The 23,706-nt window shown below is 34.3% G+C and overlaps 1 protein-coding gene across 1 annotated transcript in view; it reads right to left on the bottom strand.

Moving 5' to 3' along the window:
* Window positions 1-381: 381 nt before the first annotated feature.
* Window positions 382-23,706, bottom strand: part of LOC126964839 (terpene synthase-like) — an 86,982-nt gene continuing 63,657 nt past the window's right edge. The window contains exons 3-8 of the mRNA XM_050808157.1: window positions 15,084-15,204; window positions 10,543-10,682; window positions 6,773-6,808; window positions 3,408-3,507; window positions 1,668-1,795; window positions 382-552 (exon numbers count right to left, since the gene is read on the bottom strand). Coding sequence (XP_050664114.1) covers window positions 487-552; window positions 1,668-1,795; window positions 3,408-3,507; window positions 6,773-6,808; window positions 10,543-10,682; window positions 15,084-15,204 — 591 coding nt within the window. The 3' untranslated portion in view covers window positions 382-486. The remainder of the gene's footprint in view (window positions 553-1,667; window positions 1,796-3,407; window positions 3,508-6,772; window positions 6,809-10,542; window positions 10,683-15,083; window positions 15,205-23,706) is intronic.

The following is a 23,706-nucleotide window of genomic DNA, read 5'->3' as shown; positions in this document are numbered from 1 at the left end:
TACAATCAAATCAAATCGAAATTATTCATGTAAGTCAAGGACCACTTATGGATATCAAGTTTTCTTTTATTTTTAAATTTACCATCGCTTTGGAAAATGTTGAGCTTTGATGAGAAGAAGTAGCAAGAAACTCACTGCCACTCATTTAAATCAACATTTACAGATTTATCGTTTTACAAATAATTTCAATTAGTACATTTAATTAATATGTAAAGTGATGCAACGACTGGTTGAGCCGGATTTATGAAATTTTAGTTGAGGCCGGTAAGTAAGTAACTATAGATCTAAACTTAAAGTTAGTAGGTAGTAATCATAGGGTTTATAGTAAAATGTCAAATACTCAATGTATGTAGGTACTTATACGAGTAAATAAAAACAATGTAAATTGATACGTTTAATTATTCTGATACGTTAATGTAACCGACACATTAAATTTAAATAATATGATTTTACACAATGCAAAGGAAATTATATTAATCTTAAACCTTAAATATTAGAAGCCATCTCGTCTAGTATTGCAGATAATTCTGGATTACCGCCGAAATTTTCTATCTGTAAATAAATCGTAACGGAGATTATTATAATAAAGATATTATGCAAGTACAAAACATTTACGAAGGTTGATGGAAATAATTTGAGTTTATAATTTCGAATTGATCTTATCTCAGCCTTGAGTTATCTAAACAAAATGTTATTTTTTAAAGTGATATCTCTCACTTATTTAGGATTAGTTAAATTAAATTTGTAACCAAAATTTATTATCGATGGGGGACTCGAACCGGAGAGTTAAATTTGAAACCATAATTTAATATGAGAAAGTAAATTATCAATATATACACAATGATTTATAATGCTGTATGGGTTCAGTATATTTAAAATGTTTTATTCTATAGTGTAATAGCAATAGTAATACCTACAATAGAAGGTGCACTGTGCTTCCCCGGGGCATAAAAATAATAGGAAAATTCCTGGCATAAGGGGGTTTTTGTATGAAAATAAGGGACGCGACGAGCAGGACGTTCAGATGATGGTTCACTGCTCTTAGTCGCTTACTTACGACACCCTTCACTAGTGGGAGGCTCCTTTGCACAGGATGCCGGCTAGATTATGGGTACCACAACGGCGCCTATTTCTGCCGTGAAGCAGTAATGTGTAAATCATTAGTGTGTTTCAGTTTGAAGGGCGCCGTAGTTAGTGAAATTCAATAATTTATGGCAGGCAAATGAGACTTAACATCTTATGTCTCAATGTGACGAGCGCAATTGTAGTGCCGATCAGAATTTTTTCGTTTTTCAAGAATCCTGAGCGGCACTGCATTGTAATGGGGCGTATCGATTACCATCAGCTGAACGTCCTATTCGTCTCGTCCCTTATTGTCACAAGAAAAAAAATCAATGGATCCCTGATGGATTGCTCATTACATCGCGGTGAGGTATATTGTTAACGGTAGTACATACAGTGCTTGTTGTGTGCGATATTTATTTATTTTATTTTATTTTTATATATACTTCCATGAAATATCAAATCGATGTTTCAGTGTTATTTTTGGTCATTTTCTTTCACTTCTGGTCATTTTGTGTTTATCTGTCTAGATCCTTTTCCTCGGGAACGCGTAGAGAAATTAATTAGCATTAAATACTTACGTAATACGTTATGTTAAACCTCACCTCAATCCGAATCATGCGTTCAAGTTGTAATATTCTATCTTTCGTATACTGCAGACTGCCAAGCTCTTCCAGAAGCAAAACGCATTGCTTCTTAAGACTTTCATCAGTGGTTCGTTGCCGGAGAATATCTTTCGTAAGAGTTAACGCCTTTTCATTACAAGGTTTATTTTATTATGGTTTATTTGACCTTAGGGCCTACCATCAACTTTTAAAAAGCGATGCGAATCCGATGCAGTTCTGTTTAGGTACCCAAACTGAATCACTAAAATTCGTACCATGAAGTGCCTTTTACTGAATGGCGTTTGGATCGCTTATGAAGAATGAACGAAATAAAATTGCGTTCGAAACCTAAAATGATATGATTTTAGCGGTTTTTTTGCGTAGAAAATACTAAAAATACATTTTACAATTGCGTCAAATTATAAGCCATTTAGCCCTATTTAATACTTAAATAATAGTAATATAAATAAATATAGTTCTTTGAATTACAAATTAAATGTTTGCTTATGTGTTTTCGTAAAAATAACAAGTTATGAACGCACCTCCATAATTGATGTTTGATTTGACAGGACCACAGAGTATATTTTTTTTAATTCGTTCTTGCGAACAGGCTATAGCCCGGGCCCTTACTGCCTCATCTTTAGTATTTGCATTTTTGGTATTTATTTTCAGTATTTTGTTTTACAAAAAAGTATTCTCATCTCATCTTTAGTCTATAAAATTTTTCTTTTCTATATTTCACTATTTTTTAAAAGTTATTAACAACACGATTCACTTTCCTCTGAGGAAGTAATAACTTTTTTCGAATCGGTCACTTTGACAAATAAGCTATCCAGTTTAGGTTGAAATAACACCTCATGGTACGAATGAATGAACGAACTAAATCAGTTTGCGATTTAAACAGTTGATTTGACGTCAACCTAAATTAGATAGCTCTAATCACGTCGTGGTACGAAATAGCAAAGCTGTTCATTTTAGGTTGTCAATTGAATAGCAATAAGAGTTCATGGTAGGCCCGCTTATTAGGTCAAAGTCAAATTTTCATTTATTAAACAGGCATGTTAAAAACAGTTGAATTATCAAAGATATTATTATTTAAAAACAATATTTTGATGAGATTGTATGGCTTTATAAGCTCAATAAATAAGCATAGCTGAGTAACCATAATGACTTAAGATTTGCTCGTTTTGTGGCAGTTTTAACAGAATTCAATGTCTTTGTTTTGATGTGGCGTACGTTAACCCGACTGTAACATGCTCACGTACTTTACTTCGAATAAAAATCAATAAAAAAGTGTTAACAAGCTTGTGAAGCTAAAGAGATTTCAATTCTGACGAGAAGTTTACGACGTTGTGACGTTAAGTTGACGGAACTTATAAAAAGTTCTGCTCCGTCGTAATCAATATATAAATCGAAGCAAGTAGGTACATAGCCACGTTAAATATGTCGACTAACAGGTGACTTATTGGACACCACTCACTAAGTAGTAATTTAATATCAATTGGGACAGTGGACGTGAAACAACGTTACTACGAAATATTACCCAGTAAATATTTAACTACAGAAAGTCATCCACAACCTGCAGCAACCAATCTAAATCTTAATACATCATCGGTAAGTCTTTTTTAATCACACTGCTGTTTTTTTAAATGCAAATATAAAGATAAACATAAAATAGTCCTATAAATATAAATATTTTAAGTTTATAGAAATTTTGATTGATTTCTACAAAAAGGATACCCAAAACAGCTTCGCCTCCATTTTGTTTTGCGGCGTGTATGATTGGCAGAGTGAATTTGCCCTCTGTCAGATCTTCATAGAAATATTGGTTGTTCTGTTCCTTAAAAATTATTACAAAAATGTTATTTCACACGTTCTATTTAGTATCCTTAGTGTTTTATTATAAACGCTATGAATACTACTAACTATAACTTTATATCTATAAGTACTGCCGGCCGCAAGTAAAATATTCATTAATCTCGCTGAACCAGTTGTTGGCACACTAATAAAAATTGGATATTACATGAAAAACAGCTTGCATTGACAAAATCTACCTTTCTTAAGTTTATGTTGTGGGTCTAAGAAGAATCTCGAAATGCGCTGGGAGTGTTCTCTGATCTCTCGAAGGCAATCGACAGCGTCGATCACCATACGCTCGTGGTGAAATACCTACTGTAAGTTCTAGTAAATCTTAAGGACCTGGTAATTTACTATTGTGTTGCCGACTAAATAGTATCTTTTGTAATAATATCTTTGGACCTGTACTTTTGCAGGTTTTTCAACTAAAATAAGAGTGCCTCAAAGTTCTGTCCTGGGTCCATTTTACTTTTAGTTTATTTTCATTGAAGCTAACAATAACCTTACCTTTATATCTAACTGGTTTTTTGCAAGCAATCTTTTGTTAAATGCCCGATAAACAAAATGCTCTCATGCTTAAATTTACTGTACCAATAATCAAATTAAATAAGTCAATACTAGACTTAGTTTCTTCTACCGTGTTCTTAGGAGTTACATTCGATTCTAAATTGCAATGAGGTTTTCATATTGAGAAAAACTAAACTTATTTTGGCTTCCTACCCCATGTAAAAATAATGCAACTGTGGGAGATTGGAACGGCTAGATTTGTGTTGTTTGCGTACTTCATAACATTATGTCTTACAGCATTTTGTAGTGGATTTTAGCGGCCGATGTTGATGGCAATTTGTGGAGGTGGAGACGGAGTCTGATTAAGGAAATAATAAAAATTATGCTAGAGAGTGTAGCTCAATTGTAACACAAGGTGATTTTACAACAAATTCGTAATGCGGATTGTAAGGTTAAGTTTTATTTCTGATTCCGAAGTCGAAATCTTGAAGTGGTGCTAAGTAGGTACGATGATTACGACTTATTAAATAATTCATTATCAAAATATAGGTAGTATTATATGTACCTAAATAGGTAAATACCATTAAATCCGGCTCGAAGGACCAAAAAATGTTATGTAACTACACTTTACAACTCTCGCTGCTATTTCGATATAAATATATTTTAAGTGGAATGTATTTCGTTTACCTATAAATGAGGAATTGAGCCCCAGCTCAATGTGCAAAATCATGCCAAAGATAAATTAGTTACCTTTTACCTTAAATGTCCTCGCCTCTTCCTGCCTCGGAGCCAGTACCTTAACTTAGCTACGTAGAAAGTTTCTCACGGACGTTTTGAAGGACGCAACAATAGAATGAGGGGGTTTTCAGACTACAAAGTACATATATATATCTCAGAGATTTATTTGGATTTAAAATCGGGCGTCATCGTGTTGGTATCTACCTTGTTATTTAAGTCGATCAGTGCGCGCAACCGGCGCGGGCGCTAGCTTGAACACTTTTCTATAAAAACCGCTGCAGAACGTCATTCGCTTGCAATAATATTTCGATAGGTCTTTTACGTTATGACTCATACTACCAAAATGAGTTCTCCAGGTGTCCGATAGAGGCGCCGTATAATTTTAGATACAAATCTTTACGAAGTTGCTAGTGAGTAGGATCACTGTAAGATATACTGATTATCGCGAAGAGTTTTATCTAGGTGGACTTCTATTACAGCCAATTAGCAACTGGATCGGTCTCTTACCAGTACTTCTAGGAATTTTGCAATATAAGGCAAGTTGAACCTCAACTAGAACAGATTATAAGTTAAAACCGGCATTATTCGTTCTGACGGGCAGGTCCGGTACCCCGACAGGCTCCACTAGCTATTTCATGGAATTCAATGGACCACTCCGTACAAACACCTTGGAACTCTTGACTCGTGAAAGAAGTTCCTTGGTCAGAGATAATGTGCTTGTGTGTACCGAATATGTAAACGAAATTTCACAATGCTTAGCTAGCGGATCGCGTAGTTAAGTCCGTAGCAGCTGTTAAATAGCAGAATTCTATGAAAGTATCAATTACGTATTTCTAGGGAACCCTCCGTCACTTGGAAGAGCATCCGTCAACTACGGCATACTTACCATCTGAGCACTTATCCTGACTGTATGATCAATGATCAAACTTCCTTTATTGTAGTTAGCTAGCACAAATCCGCATTATGAGACGGGACGTTATCGCGAGCCCACTATACTCACTCTGATGAAAGACCTCCGAATGGTCCGAAACTAGTTGGTACCCACACCGATAAAACGTGAGTAAAACCGTGCATGGAAATATCAGCTCACGGCGACGCACCACACTTTTCTGTAACTGTTGCACGTAACGCTTGGTACAGCTAAAAATGCAGGTGCCAGTTAGTGGCACCACTAGCCAGTGACACACAGTTATCCAGGATCCTTTACACATAAAAATAATACGTCTCCAGCACACATTCCCACTGCACAGACACTGTCCACTGTCTATCACGACATAAACATCGCTGTGTCATGAGAATACTGCTCAAGGCCTCACGTGAAAACCTTCCCGTCTTCAAAATCACGCAACTTCAGCATGGTTGTAAATCCGTTCCCGGGCGTCAAATATCCCTGGTATCGTGTAGCAGACGTCCCAGAAAACAAGTCGAATGTTTGCGAAGGCGATCCCACCGCTGCTCTCGGAGATTTATTTGGATTTAAAATCGGGCGTCACCGTGTTGGTATCCACCATGTTATTTAAGTCGATCAGTGCGCACAACCGGCGCGGGCGCTAGCTTGAAGACGACTGCCACTTCTCAATGAGCGCTCTACTGATGGACAATAATAACTAACTTCAAGCACGTCACCGACAGTGACGTACACTGTGACAACTTTAAACACACTTTGAAAGATGACGTTCGCCATCAGTTCAGCCCAATACACAGAGTAGAATAAAATCATACAGGCCATATTACTTTTATATTCTAATTCTCCGACATATATATTACTATATATTATAGCACCGCTTCTTCACAGTGGTCGGACGCGGACTCCCCGGACTCTATGTGACGCTCGCACAAGCCTGTGGTCGTTGGCAGTTTCACTTCGACAAGATGAGGGTAGTTAAAAAATATAATTTTAGCGGTCACTTCTATCCACCACCTATTTGCACATTGATCGATCAATTATTATTGAACATGGCCGCGAAGTAGTTAACATTAACTATTTATTTAAATTTACTGACCTGGTTTTTATCTGCATCTGTCCATTCTTCTAATGCCTAAAAAATGATATTGGTAAAATAATTTGGTATTTAGTTACTGTTTTATATAGAATTGTAAAAGTGAATTAAGATTCATACAAATTGTTAGATTCTGCAATCTGGATTTGAATAAAAATTGTATAAATATTGAACGCGTTTCAGCTATCGAAAACCACATCGAGACCACGCTACAATTGTGCTAGTGATAATAATGAGTAAAATCACGATCAAGTAGGTATAGCTCAGTTGAGTCTCACAGGAGTAACAAAAGATGGACCAATTTGGTAACACATTTTTGGATTTCGATTTTGCCAGTGTTGTCTACTGTATGTTATACAGTATGGTCTATGGCATACCTATGAAATAAATAAAAATATAAGTAATACTAGTCCACAGAACTATGGCAAAATTTATTATTTAATTAAAAACTTTGAATTGAAAAAGTGAAGTTTTCAAACAAAATAATTATTTAAATAAATATACTAAGAGATAGCAGTACTGTTAAGACGACGTACATTGACCTCTGGATCGTCGGCTTCACTTTTGATTTGTTTGAATAATTGCGACGATGAAATAAAAATTCTTATTAATAAAATGTTCATTCTTACGAACACTTTTACGACTGCTTAAAAACGTTATTGTTATTTACTATTACTCCTTTGTTTATAATTATTATCTGTTTTGTACTTAAGCAAAATAAAAAAAAATAAATAAATTCATTTTCATTTCATTTCAATAAATACACTAAGTATTTTAGTAAGCGTAGTGTTTTTTATGATATTTCTAGAAACACTGTGCGCTAAGTATTTTAATTTTAATAGCTTTTTGAATCGGGTATTATTTCCTTTAAAAGAAGATTGTCGATAGATTGTGCCCTACCCCAAGCCCGTTCGCGTTCTTTCGCTATAGGACGGTCCGACGCGTTTGAAGTCACCGCGAGCAGCGAACAGGCAACATCGCATGTGTTCTATCCGACAAACAACCAGTGTCTTTGAACTTGAAGAGCACGGAATGGCAACATCGCATTTTGATGTGCAAAGATTAAAGTTCATTGAATCATTGAGTGTTGACCCAGTAACCCCGTGACCCGATTTTACAATGTACAGCATGTCAATATTCGCTCAAAATTAAAAGTCTACATTTTGACCATTAGGTCAAATCGGTGCACGGTAATTATAGTGCACCGATTTCGTTCATGTTTTGTATATCGTCAGCAAATGCTATAACAAGTTTGTGGCTACATTTAATTCATAAATGTAAAATACATACTGTATATCAAATTAAAATATTTTTATTCAATGATATGAAATCACTTATTAGAAGTAAAATTTACCACCTATCGTTAATCTCTTCTACATTTTTAAGCGTTTGAAATAGAAACACTCATTTCACTCAATCTACTAAATAGATTCTGGTACTTATATTTATTTATTATAATAATTAGTATAATCGAAAAATGAATGTTATCAGATTGTCGGAGTTCAGATTGAAATAAATGTTAGTGTTCCTTTAGTTATCTAATTTACTAAAAATAATTAAGTAAGTAATATATTAATGAAGATATTTGGAATAATTCCAATGCATGTAACTAGATTTTTTTTAACTAATAAAATATTTTTTTAAATTATTTTCTTTGATTAACGCGAGTGCTACACATTTAAGTAAAAAACTTTTAAAGGATTAAAACGCGTAATTGTAACTGTGTTTTTACATTAGATTTTTTCGTAAAAGTTACATTGTTTTTTATTTTAGTTAACCAGACGTTTCAAGACCTTTCCAGACTCCGTTTTCAGGGGGACTGCAGATGAAATGAGTCAAAGATAGTATTTGTCATAATGACAACTTGAAACGTCGGGTTAGCTAAAAAATATAAACTATTACGCAAATATATCTTATAACTCAAGAACGGCTAGACCATTTTTTCTGTTGTTTGATTTTTTGGGTTTCTCTTAGTCTGGAATAGGATAATAAGTAACAAAATATCGAAAAAATCACAGGAAAATATTATTGTAAAAACATTTATTTTCTCATACATTTTGTATAGATTGACATTTTCATGACATCTCGAGAATAGAAAGAATTCAATTAAGTTTTTTGTTAGTTTCACGCTACATGAGTAATAAAATACAACTGACAGTGCACGTCATGTTATTCAAGTTGACTGGTGAGTGCAATGACGTTCTTATGTATAGAATGTCATTGGGTGGGTGTGTTTGTTTCGAGTTTCTATTAGCGTATTGTGCTATCTTTCCCGACATAGACGTAATGCAACTAGGATTCGAAACATTGCGAATTGGACTGACGAAGAACAAGAAATTGCAGGTAAAAAGCACCGCGTTAGTATGGGCTCGACGTTGTGTTTTTGAATCACAAGAGCAAAGCGAGGCAGCCAGTAAACCTCAGAGATCAACAACTAGATAATTTTCGACGCACAAGAAGAAATTTATGAAGTACTGATTTGAATTTAGCAGCGTTTCGATACAATTACAGTACTGATTACCGCTTGCATACTAGCGTTCACATTGGGTCAATGGAAGTTGTTTGCAAGTATTTTCCGGAGAAACGCCAGGATTGTGCTGCCTTAGTGGGAAACTACCGAATCACGACATTTTCTAGCAAACACTCAAAAATACAATGTTTGTTTCCAAATGTCCTCATTTGGGGCAGCCATTATCTAAGAACGACGATTTAATCCGACATTCAAGGTATTAATTTATTTATATTCTTACACACAATACAGTAGAAGAATAACATACCTACTATACTTATTCCTATGTATTATGTATGCTAATTCTAAAAATAAGTGTTTACAAATCAGTAATACGGACTTTGCCTTTGATTTTGTAGATACAAGGACAGATTCACCATCGAATTGGATCATTGCTATCTCTCGAAGATGCACACCATAAATTTTAACAATAATATTTCATGGGCACCATGGAGCAATGATAATAGCAATTCTTCATGATCTACAGCAACTACTTCATGAATATTTTGCATGTCGAGTTAGCAAATCTTTAATTTCCGATCCGTCTTGCATTCGCCATGACCATTAACAAATCCCAAGGCCAATTCTTGAAAGTTTGTGGTCTGAATCTAGAAAATCCATTTCCATGGGAAATCTATATATATGTGTATATATATATATAAGAGATTTCCACGTATATAGTCACTCATCATTATATATCTGGAACCATAAGCCGTAGAGACTTGAAATTTGGTAGGAATTTTCCTTTCGTCGAGTATAGGTCAGCTAAGAACGGATTTTACGAAATTCTATCGGCGAGAGTTTTTTTTTTAACAGAACAACGTCTGTCGGGTCCGCTAGTATCTAATATGAATATACAGTTACAGTTACATGCGTTTTAATCCTTTAAAAGTGTTTATTTCAATTGTTAAAGTTTGTTTAAGGATAAGCATAATCCCAGCCAAAAATACAGAATCAAAGATTATGCTGAGCTTGCACTCAGCCAACTCAAGTAAAGTCTAAGTACGCTTTATAGGACTCAATATTAGTGCAGGCGTCAAGAAGAAGGGCGTTGAGATATCTATACGTGAATGTAATGTATGAAATCTTAATAAAAAACGTACCCAGATTGACAGCGGATATTTGAGCAAGTATGAATGGACAGATGTGATTAGAAGCCGGAAATATTTGTCAGGATAAAATATATTATTATGTGGTGATAAAAGTGGTGTCATAAATAAAAAAAAAATAAGTATTTTATATTTGGGTATATTAAATGTCTTACCTCAGTCTTCGTAATGTTGCAATAATCGTCAATAAGCTGAAAGTAAGTGCCCAGGAGCTTGGCGAGGTGAGAATAGTCCGTCTTGTTATTGCTAAATAATGACATCAAGCTAACAAACAGATTGAACACGTGGCCGGTCTCTAAAAATTCAAAAATGTTTTTGTTTGGATGATTAGGTATACAGGATGGTCTTTTGAGAAGGGCGGTGATGGCCAAGTCGGAAACTACAAGACTTAGACAAAAGTCGTGCAAGGATTCATGCCCTCGATTTACAAGAAACCAATAACTGCATATTTATCCTTTCAGTATGGGGGTACAACAAGGGTCTATTCTTGGACCGTTCTTCTTCCTTATCTATATAAATGATCTTCCTAATCTTATAGAGAAAAAACATAAGGTAGTATTGTTTGCGAGCGACACTTCACTGATTTTCAAAGTGAAAAGAAATCAAGCTATGTATGACGAAGTGCACGATATTCTATCTGACATCGTGTACTGGTTTAGCGCTACTAACCTATTGTTAAATAGCAAGAAAACGAAATATATTAAATTTACCGTACCAAATGTCAAAAATGTAGATGCAAGTGTTTTGTTAAACGGAGAGGTGATAGAACCGGTGGAATCTGCTATATTTCTTGGCATAACTCTAGATTCCAAATTACAATGGGGCTCCCATATTGAAGGATTGACGAACAGACTTAGTTCGGCACCATACGCAGTTAAAAAGATTAGACAATTAACTGACATAGATACGGCGCGACTAGTATACTTTAGTTATTTCCATAGTATTATGTCGTATGGTATATTGCTATGGGGCAACGCTGCCGATATTAATACAATATTTGTGCTGCAGAGAAGGACTATTCGCGCTATTTATAACCTAGGTCCTAAAGAATCATTGAGAGCAAAATTCAAAGAAATTAACATCTTGACTGTTGCTTCTCAATATATTCTTGATTATGTAATGTATGTTCATAGGCACATAAGTGAATTTGCTAGAAACTGTCATAACCATAATGTTAACACCAGGAATAGACATAAACTTATAATGCCTACTACTCGGCTAAGTCGAGTTAGTAAGTCTTTTGTGGGGCGATGTATATGCTTTTACAACAGGATCCCAGAAAATGTTCATAACAAAAGTATTACGTTATTCAAAAGAATTGTTGAAAAACGTTTGTGTGGTAAAGGTTACTATAACATAAATTACTTTCTTAATGATACCACACATTGGGAATGGAGTGACCGCCTTCGAGCTATTAAATAATAGGGTTAATTTTTCAATATTACTTTGTAAACATATTTTTTCGATGAAAAAAAAAGCCCGCTGAGTTTGTTGACCCCGTTCTTTTCAGGTCTGAGGCATTCATTTTGGAATGGGTGGTAGTTTTTGACTTTCAATAAGTGATGTCACACCCTATTTTGAATAAAAATATTTGAATTTTGAATTTGAATTAGTTTATATAAATTTCTTAAACTTTTAACGGAAATCGACACGAATGATTTTTCAAAAAAATTACAACCTGTATTATTGTACCAATCCTGTTATTCCATTTATTATATCCTGAATATTATAAACAAACTAACATACTATGTTGCTGATACAACATTCAGGATCAAAGTTTGGAAAGATGTATTACTAAAAATTAAAGCAAAAATAGAAAAACATTACAAATTGCTTTTCATATCTCACTTTTACCAAACTAATAAGTTGTCTAAAATGGTTTCACTCGTCCAATGTTTATACGTCTCTCTAATGACCATACTGCATTTGATAGCATGACAGGATTTATCCTCGATAGAAATCAACAAACAAAAATGAGATTTCTAACAAAAAGTTTGAATAGGAGGTGTGTTTTCTTCCGTATAAAAATAATAAAAGAAAAAATTAGGTATTTCCTTTCATTTTTAGTAATACATTTCTCTGTAAAGATGGATCCTTATTAGCAACAGAGTGCATTGGACCTATAATATATATTGAATTTTTTTTTGAAAAATCATTGGGGTCAATATCGAGGGCATGACTCCTTTCACCACTTCTCTAAGTCTCGTAGTTTCCGACTTGGCCATCACCGCCCTTCTCAAAAAAAAACAATCTGTATAATAATGTCAATTATTAACTATTGGCAGTACCATTTGGAGTTAAAATTGCTGAGGCCTTTTCATGATTTAAGAATTCTAAAACGATTTAATTTAATTTAAAATATCCCTAACAGAAGGTAACGAAATTTTTAAATCTAAATGGGAAGGAATTAATATTCTGTGTGGAATCGTTTTAAATTTTTCCCTAATATTGTTGTCGAATTTGTGTAATAGTTTAAAGCACTTTTTGAAGTACTCTAGCACTTCAGAAAACAAAAATATAAAAAAAACAAAACAGAGAGACGTACATGATGATGATAATGATCATATTTGAAAATAATTTTCATCTAGGGTTAAAAACCAAAGATAAAAGACTTGAGAATGGCCACTAATGTTGCTCTTAATCATCGGTGAAATAGGTACAGACGCGTCACTAACAGAAATTTTTATCGGGTATCGTTAAGTGAATATATAAAACGGATTTGGGTCATATTGCGCACCTACGAGAGCGCCGATAATTTAATAAACGCCACTTCACAATGGCGATTACAAGCGAGCTCCATGGTGTGGACGGCTTATTCGATTCTAGTCGCCGATCATCGTCATAGTGATCGCGGCGATCGGTGACTTGTCGGGTTTTTCGGACAAGTATCACAGGACACGAAGCACGTAACAAACCTCCGCTACACTGATGACACCACACTCCTTGCTGAAAGTGAAACCGAGGCGGTGAACCTCCTGGCCCGGATTGAGAACATCAGTTTGCGGTTGGGTCTAAAAATCAATCATAGCAAAACCAAAGTAATGATAGTGGGTGGTACCAACAACCTTGAACTAACGGGAACGCTTAACCTTGACTCGTGAGTGACTTCGTCTACCTAGGGTCTAAAATTAATAACACAGGATCATGCGAAAAAGTGATAAGGAGACGTATAGGGATGGCCAAAAGGGCAATGTCCCAGTTGCACAAGATATGGAGAGACCGTAACATCACGCAAAAAACTAAAACCAAATTGGTGACTTCTTTCTTTTTCTCTGTATTCAGTTATGGAGCGGAGACCTGGACACTGAAAAAGGTCGACAGAGACCCAGCAGATGCCTTTGAAATGTGGTGCTGGAGAAAAATGCAACAGATTCCATAGACCGCCTTTAGCACCAACGGGTCTATTCTGAGAGAGCTTAATTTCAAAACTAGACTATCAGCTAAATGCCTTCGTAGGGTGTTGGAATTCTTCGGATACATTGCTTGTAAAAAGGGTCACAATCTTGAACAGCTGATGGTGACAGGCAAGGTAAATGGCAAACGTTCCATAGGAGGCAGTCCCACGAGATGGTCGGACCAAATACAATCTTTTCTGAACATAAACTTCCACAATGTTTATGAAGCTAAGGATCGCAGCAGATGGAGGGAAATCATACGGGAGAAACTGATGCAGTGGGGGAGTCACGACCCTCAGTAATGAGGAAAACGACGCGAGGAGGAGGATCAAAGGGAATTCGCGTGTGGTTGCGTGCGCGTGCCCACACTATTGCCGGTCATACATACACTGAAGATACTGGACAGTGAGCAAAGCTGTACGTACTTCGCCTCGTCGCGGTCGTCAAGGCGTTGTTTTGTTTTCTTTTAATTTACATACGATGCAATGACTTCTGGGTGTGGTCAACTGAAGAAACATTTAAATTCATAGAACTTTATCAGGACTATCAGAAATATGGAATCCCAAACATAAATATTTAACAGTGAAATTAAATGAATGGTGCTACCATTACCATTAGTGCAGCTATAAACTACACGACCATCTTGAAGGACTACCGGTCAATAATTAATGATCACGGACGATCGTGTGGATGCTTACACCATGATCAACGATTAACTTGCCTATGATAGACGATCATACAAATTACAAGTAACCATCATCGCCGATAGTAGAGAGGAGGCTTTATAGCGCATTTTTGACGTATTAAGAGGGGACGCTAGCAGCGTTATTCCATATTTTATTCCGTATTCCTATTATTTCTCCCTGGATAATACTTCTAGAGCGGTGATATTTTGTCACAAAATCTTAGTATGCAAAAGCTATGTCCCTACTTATACTATTTTTTCAATCAACTAACAACATAAGAAAATATGACTCTTAAAAATCGTAAAAAATGCCATTTTCACCTACAGATAGTACAAGGAAGTATAAATTATACACGCAAACACAAGGTTAAGGGCGTGTTTCGACTGACACGGAAATTGTGAAAATTGTGACGCAGTAACTGAATGTCATCCATGAAAATTATTGCAGAAACTATGCTGTGAAGAGCGGATTATACGTTTGGATTTGAGACAATTCGCGAAGATCCATAGCTCTTGTAGTCAAATAACGCCGATTGGTTGCACATTAATAATGTAATGCATAATAATGGCATGATAAATTATGTGAGATACTCACGTTTCACAAAATAAAACTTACTCTGTTCTATCATATGTTCGTACTGTTCTTCAGTTGGACATTGAAAATTATCTCTCCAGTAGATTTCCTTTCCTTGACCCCGGAATGCTTCCAAAATATTGTCGGAAAAAGATGATGCGATCTAAAACGTTATGGTATTATATATTATTCAATTTATTTCGAAAGTTCATATTTTTAGTAAATAAGCTAATTTGAGGCAAGAGGCCGCGAGCTCAAAAATATTTTTTAAAGTTCAAAGGATGAACTACTTTAGCAATGTCCAAGCAAATTATTAAACCCGAAAAATAATATTCCTCTAAATAAGTGTCGAGGACAGTGATATGATGGTGCAAACATAATGAAACGGAATTATGGTGGAGTTCAAAAACTCATACAAGATGTTGAGCCAAATGCCGTATATGTGCTGCTCATAATTTAAATCTAGTACTCAATGATGCAGTGAGAGAGGTTATTGATATGCAAAATTTTTTTGAAACAGTTCAACAAATTTATAATGTTTTCGGGCATAGTATCAAAAGATGCAATATTTTATCAAGTTTTATATCTGATAAATAAAGTGAGTACAGTGATACATTTATATATGTACGGCAATTTTTCTCTTAATGATTCTTTAGGACCTAGGTTATTAATCGCGCGAATAGCCCTCTTCTGCAGCACAAAGATGGTATTAATATCGGCCGCACTGCCCCATAACAATATACCATAGGACATAATACTATGAAAATAACTAAAGTATACTAAGCGCGCTGTATCTATGTCAGTTAACCGTCTAATATTCTTAACCGCATATGCTGCAGAACTAAGCCTATTCGCCAATCCTTCAATATGGGGGCCCCATCGCAATTTGGAATCAAGAGTAATGCCAAGAAATACAGCAGATTCCACTGGATTTACCACCTCTCCATTTAATAAAACATTCGCATCTACATTTTAGACTTTTGGCGCGGTAAATTTAATATATTTGGTTTTATGACTATTTAACAATAAGTTATTGGCGCTAAACCAGTACACGATGTCAGATAGAGCATTGTTTACTTCGTCGTATAAAACTTGGCTTCGTTTCACTTTGAATATAAGTGAAGTGTCATCCGCAAACAATACCACCTTTTTTTTCTACAAGCTTAGGTAGATCATTTATATAAATTAGGAAGAAGAAGGGTCCAAGAATAGACCCTTGTGGTACCCACATACCGAGACGAGTCCTAGGAGATCTCCTGCCATTCACCTCGACCCTCTGAATCCTATTATTTAAAAATGAAATCAGAAGATCGAGTGCAGATCCTCTTATACCATAGTGACATAGCTTCCTGACCAGCGTTGAATGTTGAACACAATCAAAAGCCTTAGATAAATCACAGAAGATAGCATGTGCATTCTGTGATTCCTCCCAGGCCTCAAAAATATTTCTGATGAGTTCAACACCTGCATCCGTATTCGAGCGTCCCCTAGTAAAGCCAAATTGTTTTATGTGAAGTAACTTATAAGTGTTAAAGTGAGTAAGCATTTGGCTTAAAATATTTTTTTCAAAAATTTTACTTAGGGTCGGCAACACTGAAACAGAGCGATAGTTATTCGTGTCAGAAGTGAGTCCCGATTTAAATATTGGTGTAATTTTAGTATATTTCAGATGGTCAGGAAACACGCCGTGTTCAATACAGCTATTAAAAACTAGTGCTAGATATGGTGCTATGACGTCAATAACAGAACTTATTATTTTTCCCCGTATATCAGCAGTTTCTTTCATTTCTAAAGATCTGAAAGTTTTAATTATTTCTGCTGGGCTAACAACACTGAATTTGAAATTTTGTTTACATTCCTTAACATTTACCAAAAGAAGTGACTCGGCAACACTGGTGGAGGAGACAAGGGTGCTTGAGAAAGAAACTGGAATGTCAGAAAAAAAATTCTCAAAAGCAGAAGCTACATCCTGTTCAGAGTGGATTTTTGTATTGTTTATTATTAGGTTATATTCAAACTTGCAGTCTTTCATTTTTATTTTATTTTATTTGAAGCAGTTATTATTAGTTATTTATAAAATATTATAGTTTATAATTTGAATAGTTATAAATGCTTAGTGTAAGATCAATAGTGTATCATAATAATGATAAATAAATAAATAAACTGTGTACTTCTAGTTTACCAGATGACACCGACCTCGTGCTATACCTATGACTCGACTGAAATTGATTATATTCCTGACTAGCTGATACCCGCGACTTCGTCCGCGTACACGCATGACGAAGAACGTAGTACTGGTAAAAATATTTATTTCTTATGACAAACTTAAGATTTTACGTTCATAAAATTTTGTTTTCCAATTTTATTTGAGCTTAAATTAAGTTTAAAATTAGTAACTAATTAGTTATTTCATTTTAAACTATTCTTTCAATTTTATTTTCTGAGCGACGGGGCACACATCAAAGGATAAACAAAATTGTTGTTTTTATTTAATTCCGAGCATTTTCATATTTATTCACCTTTTAAGCCTTCTCTGGACTTCCACAAATAATTCAAGACCAAAATTAGCCAAATCGGTCCAGCCGTTCTCGAGTTTTAGCGAGACTAACGAACAGCAATTCATTTATATATATAGATTGTCATGGTTATTAACTGCCAAAAGGTACTTGTGTTTAAGACTGACTGGTAAAATTTTGCATATTTTGAAAAGTTTGCGATAATCTCCTTTATAACTATTTTTAGTTTTGTTATTAACAAGGAGTTTCAAAAATCTCGTCTGCAGTGACTCAAGTTTGTCAATGTATATTTTGAATGTGAGGCCGGAACAATCAAGAGCATACACTCAAATTCGTGTCTACTAGGGAGAAGTATAAACATTTAAGAGTGCCTATAGGAACATATTTTTATGCCGCATGTTGGAATATCTATTTAAGTTAGGAAGGATATATCTGTAGCTGCATTGGCAATTTAAGAGTACGAATCTGTATGATGGTTTTATGGACCACGTTCAATCAGCAGATAGTAATGCTTGCACGGATCTTCCGCTCAAGACGTAGTCGGGAGTGACTTCGGGGCTTAGTGATAAATGAACGAAATTTTAACATACCTGAGGATGTCCTAGAGTCAGCAGCTTTTTCAACGAAAGCACAAAGACTTGTATTGAGGCACTGATTGTAAGTGGAATTCCATAAACCACGTGTGCAGCCGGAATGTTACGGCGAACTGGAGTATTGTCCAACACGTCATCCAACCTTTTGATAAAAGATTTTATAAGTCATTCTTCATGGAAAGGTGAAAAGAATTAGATATATATTAGGAACTATCAATTAACAATAATTATGAACACTAGAAACCACCTTAGGCGTCAACAGTTCGACTTGATGTTTCTATATAAAATTATTAATTCTCTAATTGATTCCCCTAACCTTGTACAAAAGATCAAACTCAGAGTCCCGACTAAATGTGTTCGTAGAACTAATAATTTATTCACTGTCAAAAGAATTAAATCTAATTTTGCTTCAAACGCTTTCTTTCACCGCTGTTTGGAACTATACAATAATCAAATGTCTCACTTGGATCCCTTTACAACGAACATAGTTTATGTTTGTTTTTTTTTTCTCTTTGTTGTTTTCTTTTTGTATTTGCGTTGTGTTTTTGTTAATTTCCTAATATTTACATTAATTATTATTAACTTCATTATAATTTGTGGGCACTCAATCTATTAAAAATTAGAATAAGATTTTATTTAACAAACTTCAAAAAAGGAGAAGGTTCTCAATTCGTCGGTATTGTACCTCAAAACTTTCGACTGGGTGAACTGATTTTTATAATTCTTTTTTTATAGAGTTGCTTCCCGTGTGGTCTCGATTGTAATTTGGTCTAGATCTGACAATCATCCATGAGAAAAATCATAAAAGTCTTAAATTTGCTATACTTACGTATAGCAGCATTGGAAATAATATACTTCATAGATAGTTTGGTTAGGTTTTGAGTACGGAATCCATGGCAAAGTAATGGAACTCTTCAGTTAAGCGCTTACGTTCATTGCTGCATTGAAAAATTTAGTATATCTGCACATATTTAGACAAGTTGTTAGTTAATGTACTTCAAATTCACTAAAAATAAAAAAAAATTAACAAAAAAACAACCGCTTTCAAAAACACGATTCCAAAACAATAGATATAATGTGCACTCAAAAGTATAAAAATAATTGTATATTTTTATACAATCTAATTAATTAATCTAATTCAATTCTAATTTAGTTAGTTCGATTATTGTTATTTTTGGAGTCGGTGTCATCCAAGATAGGTTTGTATACGGTTACTACGATGCTATAGCTTAGTGTTAAAAGTTTTAACAATTAATATAAATAGGTAACAGACCTAGAAAAAAAACATTAACCGTTTTATATTATAATAAGTTAAGTGTGATCTGTGATCAGCACCATCTACTGAAAACCAATATCTCCTAGTAAATAATATACTAGATAGAATTAGTGATTGATTTGGAAATACTATATATTTTATGATAGTGACTTCTAAATTGTGTACTAGATGACGTATAATCTATTACTATTTATTGAACTTAGACTGGATGATCTATGTTTTAACGCCATCTATTAAAGCTAACTTAACTCCAAGTACTACATCTATTTTGCTTGTTTATTTTTATTTAAATCTTAAGTTTATTTTTATTTTATTTATTTTGTATTTATACATACTACTTATACGTTTAAAAATTAAATTTTTTCTTCCTTTTTTTTCTAGAGTTTAGTACACTAACGTTCCCACAAATTTATAACCCAAAATACTTCTTATTGCTAAATAAAATACAATACAAATTGTTCACTTATTTGTAAGTAGATTAAAGTCTACTATTATTTAAAAAAATGGCGTGCGTACAAAGTACACATGTCAGAGGTGAAACTTCATTCGAAAACTAATTTTTAAATCTCGTTTATATCAATAATTATCCTAATCTGTTCTCTAAGCCAAATTTTTTTTGTCAATATTAGAAATTATTAGATGTTCTACATACTCGCGGCCACCCGTTAAGCCTGCACGATACAACGCTAGTAGCGAAGTTGTTCTACTTACTAGCGGTGCCATGTGCTTCATGCTACGTTTGCCCTTTCTAACTCTATCTCAATAAGTCTCAATCTCCCTCTCCCTCGTCTTGGATAAAACCGCCCCATATTTTCGTGACACTTTAATGGCACATATAGACACTGGATTTAAAAAAAGATCCTAAATTTGTTCTCTGCCCCTCGAAAACCTCGGATTCAATATCCATATTGTTGAAATCATATTTTTGCGCGGCGGCCATATGTTCAAAAATGATCCCAAATTAGGTCTCTGCACCCTCGAGAACCTCCGACTCGATATCCATATTGTTGAAATCATAAATTTACGCGACGGCCATCATGTATTTCAAAAATGATCCCAAATTCGTTATCTGCCTCTCGAAAACCTCGGATTCGATATCCATATTGTTGAAATCATAAATTTGCGTGGCGGCCATCTTGGATTTTAAAAATGATCCCAAATTCGTTCTCTGCACCCTCGTGAACCTCGATTCGATATCCATATTGTAGACATCATAATTTTTTTTCATAAATTTAATAAAATCATAAATTAAAAAAAAAACCTGTATGATACAAGGCTAGTAGGGAAGATGTTCTACTTACTAGCTTCCTCAATCAAGTCAATCGCTCTCTACCTTGAACAAAAACCTCCTCCTCTACTTGTACAAAAACGTCTCAAATTTTCGTGATGCTCTATTGCGTTTCATTCGTAAAAATTTTACCCTCATGCGCCTTAAGAAGTTTGACTTCAATAAAAAGATAGTAATTATCCCTGAGAAAAATTGATATTTTTAGCCAACATCAAAAAAGAAGGAGGTTCTCAATTCATCGGTATGTTATTTTTTTACTCATAATAAAATAATGTTTAATTTTCTAAGTGTTCAAAGATACTAAACTTAAAATTTTATTGTACATAATATATACATTACAAAAGTAAACTAATGTTTTCTCTCTGTATAGAGATACTCAAATACCAGGTAGGGGTGCCGTGACAATTTGATTCGATTTTTTTTTGTTTCAGAATTATATTTGATTTTTTTTAAATTGAGTTAAGTTTTAGTGCTTAGATTATTTTTTTATATTCTTATTAAAATTTTAAAATTACTGTAAATATTATAATATTTAGGATAAAGTTTATTATTATACCTAAACGATGTAGCTATGTAGAGACTTGGCTAAAGAACCCATCTCCTAGTAATCGATCCATAAACACGAAAAAAAAACAAATAAAATGTTGTGCTTATATTAAATTAACAAATAGTGATAATTGTATAACTACGGAGTAATATATATAACGCTGTAGTTACTATAAGTTTTTAACAGTGTTATGATAATAATTAACGTTTTAATTCACAATTTTAACGATTAACCCAACACTGCCCTCGCAAGGCGACCGTCAAGATCGAGCGAGGTGTTATGTTAATTCGCTCCAGTTGTACCTACATATTTTATATAATTGATTTTAAAGGAGAACATCTTCCCCTTCTAGCTTTGTATCGTGCAGGTTAAGCACCTGGATCTGAAAAAGTAGAACATCTTCCCTATTCGCGCTGTATCGTGCGTGTTTAGCGTGGCCGCGAGTAAGTAGAATATCCAATAATTTCTAATATTGACAAATACAATTGGTTTACAGAACAGATTAGGAGAATTATTAATATGAACGAGATTTAAAAATTAGTTTTCACAAAGAAGTTTCACTTCTAACATGTGTACTTTGTACGCACGTCATTTATTGTATTGTCTGATGCTTTGGTCGTAGTTTCCCCCTAATGATACCTCCCCTAAAAGTGGATATGAAAGTGTAAATTGCCCATTTTTTACAGGCAACCTGTGGCTAATACACTACATGCTCTCTCAACGTTCATTTCAAATTAGTTTTATCAAAAAAACACATACGTGCAGAATGAAGCAGTGGGATCTGAAGCTATCAAGTCAATACCGAATATTTCTTTGAAACTCTTGACAGGTCACTATTTAAAATTAACAATAGCTTTAACCGGCGAAGATTGGACGGTTACTGTTAAAGTTGTGACGTCATCTAAAAATTGTCAAATGGTGCAACTCATTTTTTGCTTAATACTTTGACATGTTTGTTATTGCTAAAGTTATTTAGTGTAACTTTGAATATAAAACTAGCACTTACATTGACAAATCAAAATTTATCACACGTTATCGAGCTAATGCGCTTAGCTTTTTCTATGGCACAGTATTATATGTCTACTTACGGCCGTTTTCAATAACGTATCTATCTCTAGTAAAGGATACATTGCTGTCACCGTTTAATGATAAGAGCTTATCTATCCATAGTTCTAGAACATCATTGATAGTTATGTCTTATATAGTTATAGTCCAATGCTTTCTGTGATATAGGTTATTGAAGTAAGTAACCGGAAAATAATAGATTTGTGTACCTCTAGTAACTTAAACTAAGTATAGATAGATTATTGAAAACGGTCGTATGTCTGTGGCGAAATGGACCTAATAAGTAAGATATCCTAAGACTCCATCGTCTTTTGCAAACGGGAAGAGGCCCACGTAATAGGAAGTGGTGAGGAAACCGACAATGAACATCCAGGTAGGTTGTGGACAAGAGATTCGTTGCTTTAAGAAAAAAATTCAACAAAAAAATGTTGTCGCTAACAACCTAATAAATACATAATACAATACATAAACACAAGTACATTTAATAAGTATATCTTTAACTCACACCAATGAAGCCGTGTGTATCATATAAACATAATCTGATATGAATTTTGCCTTTTCCTTTGGTATGTCTAGCCAGAAGTTGAAAGCCATTGGAATACTTTTCCGTTTTTCTTTGCTGGGTGCCTTCAGTATATGTGTATAGGGCATCAGAAGCTCCTTTAAAAGAAAGTGAATCAAGTCAAACAAAAATCACAAATAGAAAAGATAATAATTATAATGCAAGGTATGAAATGATGAAAAAAATCACGTTTAAAAAAACCGACTTCAAAACCTGAAAAGTATCAAATAACTAAAAATTTAATTTAATACACATTTACCTTTAATATTAATTTAACTTTGCAGTGTCCGTTAATAATTATAATATATAATCAACCTGAATGAAAACTCCTAAAAAAGCCGCACACAAAAAACAATTATATCATCGAGGTAAACAAAAATTTTCATAAAAAATGTTCATAAAGAAAATTACGTACATCGGATCATAAATCTCAGAGTAATCGGTGTACATAAATAAAAAAAAATATCGATTGAATTGATAACCTCCTCCTTTTTGAAGTCGGTTAAAAATATAACAAGAGATGCTTTGAAGTTTCTTGTTAAAATAATTATTTTTGCCAATATATTTTATACGTTATACTACACGTTACATCGTCCGTTTGGACACTATAAAGCAGCAAAAATACTATGCCTGCATCTTGGTATAGACTATAGAGGGTCATCACTTGATCAACGGCGGACAGTATGGCTTTCGCCATAATCGGTTGGCGGGTGATCATCTGGTACACTTATAACGGCAGCATGCGTGCGGCATGCGGCATGGTGCGGAAAGCCGGGCAGTAAATTATTCTGGATATAGCGAATGCCTTTGAGTTTGTA

This window comes from Leptidea sinapis, chromosome 6, assembly GCF_905404315.1.
Source record: "Leptidea sinapis chromosome 6, ilLepSina1.1, whole genome shotgun sequence".
NCBI classification, from domain to species: Eukaryota; Metazoa; Arthropoda; class Insecta; order Lepidoptera; family Pieridae; genus Leptidea; species Leptidea sinapis.
This window is presented reverse-complemented; position numbering and strand designations above follow the sequence as displayed.